Genomic DNA, 14,562 nt, shown 5'->3' on the forward strand with positions numbered 1-14,562 from the left:
TTACAAACAGATTATCAAAGTTTACTCAAAGTTTACCTTTTTAAACTCTCATTCATGAAACTGCCATTTTATTATGGGTTTTGAGGATTTTCCATCATGTAGGCCTAGTAATAATGGTGGTAGGTATCTGATATGATGCTGGGTTGAGACAATCCAGTGGCTGGATTATTCATGTGCAGATTATATAGTAAATCAAATCCACATTTTTTAAGCAGTTAGCCTTCACATGAAAGAAAAAAAAGCATGGAAACAGTCTATTTAGAAGTACATTTTTAAATGTTTTTTAATCGAGAAGAGTATGGGCTCAGCCCAGAGGATTAACAGTCCAGCTAATGCCCATGGAGAGTACATCTTTAAAAAAAATGTTAAATAATAATAATAAGTATTATTATCCTCCCCCAGTCCAAAGACATACATGGTAGGCTGATTAGCATGTCCAGATTGTTATTGTTGATGTTATTATTATTATTATTATTATTATTATTATTATTATTATTATTAAGGGCGCACAGTGGCTTAGTGTTTAGTATGTTTGCCTCACACCTCCAGGGTTGGTAGTTTGATTCCTGCTGCTGCCTTGTGTGTGCAAGTTTGCATGTTCTCCCCGTGCTGCGGGGTTTCCTCTGGGTACTCTGGTTTCCTCCCCCAGTGATAGGCTGATTGGCATTTCCAAATTGTCTGTAGTGTATGAATAGGTGTGTGAATGTGATTGTGCCCTGCGATGGATTGGCACCCTGGGTGTACCCCACCTTGTGCCTTATGCTCCCTGGTATAGGCTCCAGGTTCCCTGCAACCCTGTAGCATAAGCAGTATAGAAAATGGATGGATTAGTTAGTTTTGCTTTATTTTCAATCTTTAATCAGGTAATGCTTTATGATTGCATGCGATTATCGGGTATCCCTGCTGATAGTGGGCGCTGATGTAAGGAAGATTGATAGAGATGTAGAGGGCTAGGAATGTCCACACTTTCTCATCAGGAGGTACCAATAGGAATCTTGCCTAGGGCACCAAAATGGTCAGAAATGGCCTTGGTGAGAATACACCCAGGATAGGATTGCATGGTTGTATTCTATTCTATTCTATTCTATTCTATTCTATTCTATTCTATCATACATCTTCAGTAACTGCTTTACCCTGTTCAGGGTCAGTGTGGATACAGAGTCTATACGAAGAGAACAGGGTGCGAGTTGGGAATACATCCCATTGTAGAGTTCTAATCTATTCTATTCTATTGAAAATACAGCGTTTAAACTAGTAAAACCAGCTATCAAGCATATTATAAAACATATTCATGTTTTGTTGCACTTGTTTTTAAACAATCATTCAACATCAGATTGAAAATGAAGTCATGTTTCCAGGGTTACGGTTGGTATCTGGTACCTTTATCATTCACACCCATTCAAGCATAACAATCATGTCAGCACTCTTAGACTCACCTAACTCATCTTACACAACCATTGCATTTTCCTACAATATGTTACAGGCTTGAAACGTTGTTAGTGGATATACAAGGCGAGAAATATTTAATATTAGTTGATTAATCACATTTTCAAATATGTAATTACAGAATGAAACGGCAGAGGGCAGACAAGGGCTTTGTTTCCGCACACAATTTTCATCATTGTGTAGAAAGTAGTAGTACTTAATTATACCTTTTTTCATTATTGCAAGGATCAGTTGCAGCTCAGCTGGTGTTATTATAAATATTTGAAAAGTGGTCCTACTGTTCCAGATGATATTATATTAATATAGTTATTTGTTAACTGTAGTGTGTACCTCTATCCATGGTCCATGGTGCATGGTGGCTTAGTGGTTAGCATGTTTGCCTCACACCTCCAGGGTCTGGGGTTTGATTCCAGCCGGGGCCATGTGTGTGAGGAATTTGCATGTTCTCCCTGTGCTGTGGGGGTGCATGGTAGCCTGATTGGTGTGTCTAAAGTGTGCATAGTGTATGAATGGGTGTGTGTATATGGTTGTGCCCTGTGATGTTCTCCTGTGACCCTGAAGAAGGAGTAAGTGGTAGAAGATAGATGGATGGATGTACTACTATCCTTTATGATTTATCTTCATTGGGAATTTGATATTCGTTTATTTTCCAGTTCTTGTCATTTTATCCTTATATGCATTGTTTAAGATTGTAGATTGTTTTATTCTTTTTCTAATCTTTAATATTTCATGCAAAAACACAATGAAGATGATTTTAAAGACGACAGTGATGATGATTATGATTATTGTTGTTGTTTATCAAGAAACATTCAAAATCTCAAAGTGCTTTACATATAAAAGCGTAAAAGATTCATCAAGATATTTCGGATTAAATCCATTAATTGCATAAAATAAAATCTACAGACATTTCAGAATTAACTATAAATAGCCTATGCCTAAATATGCCTTAAAATCCCTAATTTAAATAAAACAGGCTAGATACATTTTACTCTGTATTTATAAGCCTCCAAGAAGAGTATTTTCAACCCGCTGACCTGTGAAGGTCCTCTTGACCAGGGGAGGGAAATGTTTATGATTGTCAGAGGAAGAAAAAGCTATTTAGTTGTCAAAAATGTCCTTTCTCTCAGACGAATGCCAAAACCTATAAAAAGTTCAGGCCTGAGGGTTTCTTCTGCAGATTATCTTTCCACAGGGGTTTTATCCTGTGCATCCTATCTTAACACAAAAGCAGGGTGAGAGTTCAGGCTATAAAAATAACACCTGCATTAAATAAATATACCTGTAAATATTTACAGGTTACACTACACATTAAAAACACATGAAAATATTTATGACATAATGGAATTGTTGTATGTGGATCAAGCTGATTTAGCTAAAGGTTAAGGCTTAAATAAAATGTTTACCCACCACCTACAACCTTTGTTCTCCAGCATACCTCCCCCTAGGAAAAAATATATTGTAGCAGGCAGTTAAAACAAATCAGAATTATAAGTGTGACACTTTCATCGATTAAACAACAGAATTTAAAATGGTGGAAGTAAGATAAGAAATAAGAAATAACCATAGGGAGTCATATATATGCTTACAGACTTTCACACAAATGTTCTCACACTATGTGAAGATAATAAGTTCCTGGGTCGGTTGCCTGTAAGAAATAACAGCAGATTACATAGTATACAACCTTGAAAACCGTCATCTTTGAAATAATTCCCCCCTGAATGACTCATCAAATAACTGCCTCAAGGCCTGATTTTGTTAGAGGGGAGTTGTTAGAGTTTAGGTATCAATAAATCATGTCAGATCCTTTACCAACTTTTTTTTTTTTTTTAAAGAAAGAAAGAAAATAACTTACAATAACCTGGTTGCATAAGTGTGTACATCTCTTAACTAATATTTTATTAAAGCACCTTTTGCTTGTAATATAGCAATTTTTTGCTTTGGGATATTGTTATCATGCTGGAATGTCAAATTTTTCTTCATTTTCAGCTGTCTAACAGAGGCCTGCATGATTTGTGTTTATAGAGATATAGGTATTTGAACCTATCAGTTTTTCGTTGTATCTTGATTACAGCCTCTGTCCCAGCTGAAAAGCAGCAGCCCCATACACTGATGCTGCCACCATCATGCTTCACTGTGGGTATGGTGTTCTTTGGGTGATATGCTGTGTTGTTTTTGCACCAAACATATCTTTTATAATTAAGTCCAACAAGTTCTACATTGGTCTCATCAGACCATAACAAATTTTGCCATACCTTTTGGCAAAATTTACATGGGTTTGGATGAGAAAGGGCTTCCATTTAGCCAGCCAGACATAAGAAGAACAAGAGAGATTGTTGTCACATGCAGGGAAATCCTGTAATATTGTTGTAAGTCTCTTGGCAGCCTCCCTGGTAAGTTTGCTTCTTGTCCTTTAATCTATTTTGGAAGGATGTCCTGTTCTTGGTAATGTCACCGTAGTGTGCCATTTTCCTTCTTGTTAATGAAAGCCTTCATGGTGTTCCATGGCACATGGAAAAAGATCTGACATGATTTATATCGGTTTAATTTTTTACTTAAAAACCCAGGGGGCGTCCTGTGCTGACGCCTGAACAAACAAGGAAAATTGTTGAGGAGATATGGTATAAAACAAGAGAGGGTATAGCAGTTGGAAAGGGATGAAGGAGGAGTAGTGGAAAAGAGAAGAACAGTGGAACAGGTAGCAAGAGATGAGGACAGGCAGTAGGAAGAGTAAATGAGAGGAGTTTAGGAAAGAGAAGAGGAGATAAAGAACACAAAGAAGAAGGGTCTCAAATGAGATGAGGTTCACTCTAATTGCTCATGAGAGACTGGAGAGAGAGTTAAGCCTTTTGTAAGCAGATCCACAGTTGCTTCAATCATCTAAATGTTCCAGAGAGTATATGGGTGAGTGCACTTAGGGCATAGTGTTTCTGTACACGTGTGTGTAATTTAAGTATGAAGTCCACTGTGAAGCAGGTAGTGTTGTAGAGTATTCCTAAATGTCTGTTGCTGCATGGTGGCAAAAGTTACTGCTCATATCAGTTATTGTCTGTTGTCGGCTGTAAATTTTTGTTTTGTGTAATGAGAGGATATTTGAGTCACTGTATATGACAGGAAATAAAACAATTTACAAATACATTTAGAGTATATATCGATGAAGCAAGTCATGACTTTGACCTTTCCAGTTCCTCCAAGCTCAGATTGGCCTCTCTAGGCACCTCCCTAATTTAAAGAAGTCATGGTCATCTTTGACCTACACAGAATGAGCAACAACAATAAATTGAGAAGTAGGCGAGAATACTGTATTGGGATAACACAGCATAATGACTTGTTTTACTGAACTTCCTCAATGACATCCTGAACAAGAATAAGAGCAGGAACAACTGGAACTGAGGCAGTTTGTGGTGGTTTGCTTGCATTTCCACTATTTAGCACCGGCACATAGGTGAATTGAAACCCTTCCAGCATATTCTTATTCTTTTCTTCATAGTGATAGAAGCAGTGGTAGCTCATCCACAGGGGCAGGTGAAGCAAAGCCCACCATTTATATCAGTCGTTCAACACAATGTTAATCATGCACAAATCTATACATTTTAAAATAATGGTCAAAAAAGAGAAGCTGCAACAAGGGCTAATAGAGGCCCATTGGGGATGGAATCATGTTGCCCCATGCTCGGTCTAGTTGAGGAGGAGCAGCAAACAGGATGGTTAATGACAGAGTTGCCAAGTCCTGTTTAATGGCAAATAGTCTGAAATATCTAATACATGTCTGAAAACAAAGGCAAAGTATAAGTTTAGACAGTGTGTCGATGATGTACAAAACCATTTCTATTGTAAGATATATTACAAAGATTGGGAAAGGGGGGTTATCAGTCCATACAGTATTTCGCTGAGTTTTTTTGTAATTGTTGCAGCCAAAAACACTTGATTTTGCAGTGGCTTTTTTCAAAAGTTGCGATGCAATCTGCAGATTTTTTGTCCATTTTTTTCCCCCGGAAAACTACTTAAATTAGCGAAATTGCAATTGCATGAAATTGTTTTGCACTGGTAAATGAGACCTTTTAGCTGTACTCATGTCACGATTTGGAGACGGATGCAAGTGCAGATAATAAGTTTAATAAAGACCATAACAAAAACATAAAAGACACTAAGATCTTGTGGCAAAACACTTTGGCAAAGACTAAACATAAACCAAAGACCTAAATGCAGCAACAAAGAAACGGCAAAGAAAGACAAACGTAAGACCAGGAATGCAGTGCAAACTGTGACTATATACACACGAGTGCTTGTTAACAAGAACGTGATTCTGGTGCAGGTTGTCATGTGACTGTGATGTAGTAAGGTGCAGTGGCTTCTGGGAACTGTAGTCCAAAGTTCCTTCTCTGATACGTGACATCATGTTCGACGCAGGTGAAGCGAAGGGGGCTTTGGCTGAATGCGCATTGTGATGATGTCACATGGTGCGTCTTGCAAGCTCCTGCGAATATTGCAGAGTATCCTTCGATTTTGATTTTGCATTCATTTCTGCGATCGCAAAATTTTGTAGGGGCTGGATTATGGAGTGGATAATGTCTCCCTTTTTCCAGTGCCCAAATTGTTTGGACTAGTTTCAGGTCTTTGTGTGATTTTTGAGGTGTAGTTTGGAAGGGAACATTGCTGAAACCGAGCAACTTTGGTTAATGATATTACCTCAAACACAGTTGAACAAACAATGTGAGCTGCTAGACTATATGCTGCCTATTACAGGTTTCCTGAAATGAGAAATGAACGGCGTGATGAATGCAACTTGTTCCTGTTTGTAATTTTCTGTAATTTATTTTTTAATCACATAAGTACATACATAAACATTTACATTTCAAATGCATAAAAAAAAAATTAGCTGCCCTTGTAGAATATTACCAATTTCTTTCCCAAAATGCGATTTTACACACAATAAAGAAAAACAAATTTGTATGGTAGTGTTGTGAGTGTCTGGAAATGTTTTAGCTTTGATATATATGTATGATTACAGCTTAATACACTATTTAATCAATATTTATTGATTTTTATAAACATGTTATCTGAGAAGAAATCAGTATTTTTGCAGTGGAACTGCACCATTCTGCACAGCTAAGTGTGTCTGTGACTGTATTAATTGCTTTGAGAGCATTGCTTTTAGTTAGGAAAAACATGTCATATTGAGAAAAACTGTAAGTAAACAAAGAAACCTGACATAAAGGAAAGGCGCTTTAAGTGCAACCAGAGAGACTGACGGTTCTTAATGAGCAGCACGGTTAGTTGGTGCTGCCAATAATTGCAATGGCGAATTGTCTTGTGACTAAAAAAGGGTCTGCTCAGTGTCATAATTAGAACTGATTGCAGTACACACAAAGCCTGTTATAACACTTGACATTTCAGAGTGAGAAATTAAGATTTTTTGGCTTTTTCACTGCAAAAGAAAAAGGCCAGAGGCTTTCAGAGAAAGTCTGATGAGCGAGCACTTAACTCAGCAAGGCACTCCAAATAGCAATCAGGAGGAATAACATGTCTTAGTTCATTCAGATAACAGCACCTCTGCAACTCAGCACCTGTGATGAATCGAAGCCCTGAGGCATTGACTGGCAGGACCTGAGAATTCACATAATAAAGCTAGCAGAGATAATACTGATAATACTCACACTGGAGGCTTGTATTTGAGAAAAATCAGGTAATGCCTTATAATGATAAAGAGCATACACACATGCTTATATACAGTATATGTATATCAGTAACTAACGTAGCAATCTGTGGTCAGTAGTGGCTGAAGTTAATGTTCTTTGTTAATTGCTATAAGGTTATGAATTCGAATCCCAGGGCCCCAGAGAGCCACTGTTAATCCATAAGCAAAGCCGTAATTCTCTCAGCTCTTGTAAAACTGCTTGACTTTGGACTTGGCATGGATTCAAAATATATACAACATCCTATTACTTTATATATGATTCCATATCAATTTATTCATCCATCCATTTTCTGTACTGTTATCCTACACAGGGTTGCAGGGAGCCTGGAGCCTATCCCAGGGTACTTGGGGCACGAGGTGGGGGTGCCAACCCATCGCAGGGTACAGTTACACACACACACTCACACACCCATTCACACACTACTGACAATGTGGAAATGGCAATCAGCCTACAACGCATGTTTTTGGACTTCTGGAGTACCCGGAGGAAATGCCTGAAGCCTAGGGAGAACATGCAGGAATCGAACCCCCAATTTAGTGCTAACCACTAAGCCAAACAAACATACTGTACATTTCATTATTACAAGGGCACTGTGTGTGCATAAGTGTGTGCAATTATCTAGGTCATAACCAAGCCACTCATCTCTGTCCATCTTTTAATTAAAAGCACCTTTTTCATTTCTCCACCGTGTTCTGTTTTAAATTAGAGTCTGCAGTCTAGTCAGTCCCTATTTATCATTGTACAACAACTGTATGTCTGGTTGAGCTTCCATGAGGTGAATATATAAAGCATATGGAAAGCACAAGTTTATATGAAGAAACACTTGGCAAAGAGGCCTTCTACAAATATAAATGATATAATCACACACATTTTTTTTAAGGAGTAGTCCCATATAGTAAGCAACCAAGGAGGTGGAGAAATGATTAGAGATACTTGCTAATGACAAATCTTAGCCACATTTGAATATAAACTCAGGTCCATATGTATTTGGACAGTGACACAATTTTGCCACAATTTTGTGTACACTACCACAGTGGATTTGAAATGAAACAATCAAGATGCAATTGAATTGTAGACTTTCAGATTTAATTTAAGGGGTTTAACCAATAAAAATGTAAATAACCGATTACGAATTACAGCCATTTCTTTTACAGTCCCTCCATTTCCACAGGCTGAAAAGTAATTGGACAAACTAATATTAGGATTATTTTTATTACTTGAATGCAAATCAATGCCAATGACTGCCTGAAGTCTGGAACCCATGGACATTACCAAATGCTGAGTTTCCTCCTTTGAGATGCTTTGCCAGGCCTTTACTGCAGCTGCCTTCAATTACTTCTTGTTTGTGGGTCTTTTTGCCTTCAGTTTTGTCTTCATTAAGTGAAAAACATGGTCAGTGGGGTTGAGGTCATCAGACACTGAAGAACAATAAATGTCTTTTCTTTAAGAATCTCTTGATTTGCTTTCACAGTATGTTTGGGGTCATTATCCATCCATACTATGAAGCACTGCTGTATCAGTTTTGCAGCATTTGACTGAATCTGAGCAGAAAGTATAGCTCTGTACATGTCAGAATTAATCCTTCTACTTCTATCAGCTGTCACATCACCAATATACACCAGTGACCCAGCTCCATTGGCAACCATATATGCCCATGCAATAACACTCCCTCCACATGTTTGACAGATGATGGTATGCTTTGGAACATGAACCTTTCCAATCCTTCTCCATACTCTTCTTTTACCATCCTTCTAGTACAAGTTAATCTTGCATCAGTAATGGTCAGGCTTTTTAAGAGCATTTTTTAAGCAAAGTCTAATCTCGTCTAAAGTATTTCTGGTTGCATCTTGAGGTAAACCGTTTTTGTATTTACATTCATGAAGGTGTCTCTTGATTGTAGACTTTGATGAAGATACACCTACTGTACCTCCTCCAGAGTGTTCATGATTTGGCTAGTTGTTGTGAAAGGGTTTTTCTTCAACAAGGAAATAATTCTGCATTCATCCAGTTTAGTTGTCTTCAGTGGCCTTCCAGACCTTTTTGGTGTTGCTTAGGTTGCCAGAGCATTTCTTCTTTTGAAGAATTTACCAAATTCTGGACTTGGCCACTCCTAAAGTTTCTGCTAACTCTATGATAGGTCTGTTTTGTTTTTTCAGCCTAATGATGTCCTCCTTCACTTGCCTTGACACCTCTTTGGACAGCATATTGAGAGTTCCCATGAACAACTACCAAATGCAAATTTAAAGCTTGGAATCAAATCCAAACCTTTTATCTCCTTAATTTGTCATGAAATAACGAGGAAACAGGCTACACATGGAAATGAAACTGCTTATCTGTTAATTGCCCAATTACTTTTGAGCCTATAAAACGGAGGGACTCATTATAAAAATGGCTGTAATTCCTAATTGGTTAATGCTATATTTTTTGTTAAACAACTTGAATTAAAGCTGAAAGTCTCAACTTTTAACACAAATGACTGGAAAAATTACTCAAACAAAAAACCATGTATTTTTACATAATAGCATTTTCACAAAAAAAACAAACAAAAAACCCATATGTCAAAATTATAGACACCCTAAATATATAATATTAAAAAGCACACAATGCCTTTTTCATTCAATTATTTATTCATTCTGCATTTATTTATTTGTTTAATTATATAAATAAATCTCCAGGAACTATGTTGTAGTCTATAAGGTTGAACAATCCTTAGTTGTCCATCATTGTGTAGAATACCAAATACCTTTTTAAAATTGCACAAGGAATTAAAAACATGCTTTGATGAGGTAGGTCTCAGAAGAAACATTCCAGAATAAATGATTTTCATTATAACTAAATTAGAAAATCATACACAGACACTGGTCACTGATCTCCTCGTATCCACAAGCATAGAAAATTGATGATTGAAACTTTGCAGATTGCACAAAACACAAGACAGGGTCACTGATATACGGATCACACACACACACATATACATATACATATATATATATATATACACACACACACACACACACACACACACACACACATATACGCACAAACTTGTACTGAGGACTGGTGCATTTGGGTGCGTGGGTTTGCTTAGTCATCTTCAACTCCACAGAAAATGTTGAGAAGCAAATTTATACGTAACACATCTGCACGGTCTAGCAGCCTAAACGTAGACTACATCGGGATTGAAGGAAGGAGTGAAAGAGTGGTGATTGGGAAGAGCAATGGGTGAGGAAAACCACAATAATGAGGATAAATAACAAAAAAAATATATAAAACCTCCTGCTTTTTCAGCTGCATGTTGTTTTGACTGCATCTCGATTGTGGCTTTGTATTTAGTCTGTCGAGCACATGTTTAGGAAGCAAGTTGTGTCCACATCTGTCAATGTCTGCAAACGCAAAGTGAAGCCATATGGAGAAATCTTCTGCTCTTCCTGCACTCAACACCCTGCCATCCTGCATCCTCCAAATCTAAAAAAAATGTTTGCCAAAATTCTGTGAAAAACCAGTGCTCCAGTGATCAGCTGACCCGAATTTTCCACGAATACATCTGTATGAAAAAAAGATCTTCTCGTTGCTGAGTGGTGAATGCTACATGATTGAGTGTAATGACAGTAAATAATACAGTATGAAGGGAGGTATAAGATGAAGCAGCCGACACACATTTTACATTATATACCATCATCTTTAATTATCATCATGTATTAGAGCTGTCACATAGCAACAGAAAAATTAATCCACATAGCTCCCTGAAAGAGAAGCCTTACATGAAAAATATCAATCTTTATATCCACCAAAATAAATACTGAGTTTACAAAAGTTCTTGTACAACTTATGGAGAGATTTACAACACATTCATGTTTAGAACTTCTGCCTTCAGGGCTTCATACACAGTCGTGTTTGTGTGTTACTCTGTATGTGTGTGTGTGTGTGTGTGTGTAAGAGAGAGAAGGACCGATATAGGGCAAGGATACACTGCAGATGCATCCTTGTTCATTCCTCATGCCTACTCCAGCTTTTATGTCACACGTTAACATCGCTGTAATACATCACACCTTTAACAAGATCAGAGAGTCAGAGAACTACAAAGCACAATTCAGTAAAACTGCACTGCTGACTTGCAATAGGTATTTGGCAGCCAGTGTGGGAAAGCTTTCCACACACTTTTGGATGTGTCACTTCTGTGAGTCAAATGCATCCTCATCAGCAAACTTCACACTGGCACTAGCAAAATTATGCGAGTGATTTTTTTTTTTCCATGATTGCATCTGCCACTAAAATTGCTGAGTGCTCAGTGACTCATGGTCAACGGGTGCTACATAATTAAAAAGCCTAAAGTATCAGAGTGGAACAGGAGCATTAAAATAATTTTCCAGACTGCTTGTTGTTAATTAACATCCTCCAAAATCATTTTTAATACACAGCTGTCAAAAGCCTGCCTCAGTAATTCTGAGGTTGACGTTACACCTACTCATCCTGAGTACCATGAACTGAAGAGCGTTCTTTAAAACTACGCTGATTCCTATGACATCTTGGGAACTTTCGTATTCTGTACCCAAATGTCTTGAGAAAAGAAAATCTAATTAAATGGTTTACTACATTCCTATTAAACAACTTAGGAACCCAGTTGTTTTTCAGTTCAGTTCCAAGCTTCACAGTCAATATGAAATTCTGTCTGATGTTCTGGCAGTATTTTCTGAAGTGTTTAATAAATAACCTGTCTGAGTTCCAGTTGGTGGTGACCATGTATGTGATCTTATGAATATCTCTGTGGGATGTTGCTCTGTATGACACTGTGCAATCCAGCACTGACATTAACTGTTACACTAACCTGCAAGAATAACGCCTCAGACTGAAGCAACGGTTCACGCAGACCACTACCAGATTCTTTGCATAAAAATATTCTTATTTACAGCAAAATCAAAGCAAACTTACATGTCAAAGCTCTGACCTTCAGCATATAAAGACCACCTGTTAAAAACATAAAATGAGACCTTTTGCTATCCACGTGTGAATGGTTTTTAGCTTTGCTGACAAAAGGAGAAAACACAATGTAAGGGTTTTCCCACCATCAGAGCACATTTAGCTGTACAGGGCATACGCAGAGCACATGGAGCTGTTTGTTCATGAGCTTCCCTCTCTTTTTCTGTAAAACAACACAGCACCACACTTAACACTTCAACAAACTGTCACATTTAAGGAATTTTCCTCATTCTTCTGTTATAAATTTGGTCTTTGCTAAAATATTATCAACCAGAATACTGTATTATTTATATGAAAAGTATAATCAATATCTTTGAAAAGTGCTATAAGTGCTTTCATTGCAGGAGAGGTTATTATGTAAAAATAAAACCAAAGCATGAAGGGGAAAGCTTATTTCTAAGGGTTTTACATTTGCATTCTATGCTTCTGTATGAAAACAGTAAGGGCCTGTGTCAATTCTTTCATGTGAAAATACTTTCTCTGCTGAGAATAACTGACACTGAAAAGTTAGCTGTTTTTGACATGATATTTATAATCCCTAAGCTTATTGTTTAGTAAAAGGCTAAGTTGAAGGCTGACAAAAACCTCTAGTCTGTAGGCTGCTGATTTTGGAATTGGCAGATTTGATTAGAATTAATTTTATGAAGACAAACTGAATGTTTGAAGCACATAAAGACTGGATATGTAGGATGCACTCATATCAAAGGCATCCTGGATTAAACCAGACGATGCACTGGATGGAAATTATTGTTCAAATAACTGTTTGGTGAGGTATGCAACGCAGAACCTTGGTCCCAATGAACATAGCCAACTTAGTTGCTGCTCATACATGGATGAGCATGCTCAGAGAGCGAAACTGACAGTTTTGAGTGGGACTATTTCATCTGTGAAACAAACAAACAAACAAAAAAAACCCAACATGGATTTAACGATGAACTGAACTATAACTGAATGCAAATGAAAGGAAACTCAGAAGTGCCATCATTCCTGTACCAAACAATGATCTCAGTTATGGATCCATTATAAGCCTCTAAGGACTAAGTCTATGTAGTGGAAATCATTAAAAAAAATTCTGTCAAGATCACAGGTACATGAATTAATTTTCCTACTCTTAATTTCTCCCAAAGGCACATTTTCTGTTACATTTGTTGTCACCTGCCAGTCGTCAGTGTCGATCATAAACTGTCAAAATTTTCTGTTGTACAAACTATTGGCAGGATATTATGTTCCTATGTTTGTTAACATGTTTTATGCTTACTTTAAAAACAAACGAACACAAAAACAAGTATGAATGCATCAGCAATTTGAGATGCATATTAAAACCAATACAGTTGAACACAGTGTGATGTTTGTTATGCAACGTCTGGGCAGTAGAAATGTTCTCTTGATTGTAAATTCTGCTTAAATCATCACAAATAATGCTTGTGAAATCATGCATGTTTTGGCGTGTTATTTAATAATAGTCATGGGGAACAAGTGGCAATCATTAATGGATCTGGTCATTAACCATTACAAATAATTACATCCTTAAATATAAATCAAATACCTTTGGCAACATTGTTCACAATATTTTTGAGCATATAGCTCAGTTCAGTCCACCACTCAATAATTTGTTCCTGGACTACCCTGTATGAGTTTGTGCTGCAGGTGTGAGGGGGCTGATGGTGAGCGATGGCACCTTCCAGTTTCTGCCATGATGAAGTGTGGTCAGAAGCAGGATTCCTGTGACTCTGTGTCATTCAGCACTGACAGTTTCTCCTGTTCGCTGTTATTTCCATTGTGTAGAACTGAGTACCTGGAAGTTAAAATAACAAAAAAAAAAAACAAGAACATAATTTTTTTTTTGGCTGCACCAGATCTTCTCTCCCAGTCGAGTGAGCGGTGCTGGTGTTTCATTATGGAACTCTACAGTCAGAGTAATGACAGTGTCATGGAGCAGTGTATGAGGTGAATTGCAAGTGCATTGAAAACAATGACATCTCCCATATCCCACAGCCGACCCACCACCGCTGTGTTCAGAATGGCACCATAATCACTATTTCCAAAGTTGGAAAATTGGGAGCACTACATGTAAAGACTATTATATCACAGAGGACAGAATTTGTGATAGAAGTAAACACAGGGTATAGTCTCAGTCACAGTAAATGTATGCCTCAAGAGTGACATTTTAATGAAAAGGAGCAGAACTCAGCAGGTCTGCCAGCTAGGGAGCTAAAACAGAATCTGAGATCCATTGTAAGGCCAATCACAGTTTTTCTAAGGTATCATTGAAATTCTATGACTACATGTCTAGAACCACCTTTAAAACAGCATACTACACATTTAATGCCACAGTATAAAAGTTGCATAAATACAGTTGTAATCATATTTTTGTACTTTTTCAACATTCATAGGCATTCATTTAATCACGTTTCCTTAAAGGGAAAATCCACCTTATTTTACT

At 37.4% G+C, this 14,562-nt stretch overlaps 1 protein-coding gene across 3 annotated transcripts in view; it reads right to left on the reverse strand.

Moving 5' to 3' along the window:
- Positions 1 to 10,800: 10,800 nt before the first annotated feature.
- htr4 (5-hydroxytryptamine receptor 4) overlaps positions 10,801 to 14,562 on the reverse strand; it is a 100,101-nt gene continuing 96,339 nt past the window's right edge. For all 3 annotated transcript variants that reach the window (XM_017475225.3, XM_017475226.3, XM_017475227.3), the window contains one exon: positions 10,801 to 13,914. In XM_017475225.3, coding sequence (XP_017330714.1) covers positions 13,827 to 13,914 — 88 coding nt within the window. In that variant the 3' untranslated portion in view covers positions 10,801 to 13,826. The remainder of the gene's footprint in view (positions 13,915 to 14,562) is intronic.

The sequence above is a fragment of the Ictalurus punctatus genome, chromosome 8 (genome assembly GCF_001660625.3).
Source record: "Ictalurus punctatus breed USDA103 chromosome 8, Coco_2.0, whole genome shotgun sequence".
NCBI classification, from domain to species: Eukaryota; Metazoa; Chordata; class Actinopteri; order Siluriformes; family Ictaluridae; genus Ictalurus; species Ictalurus punctatus.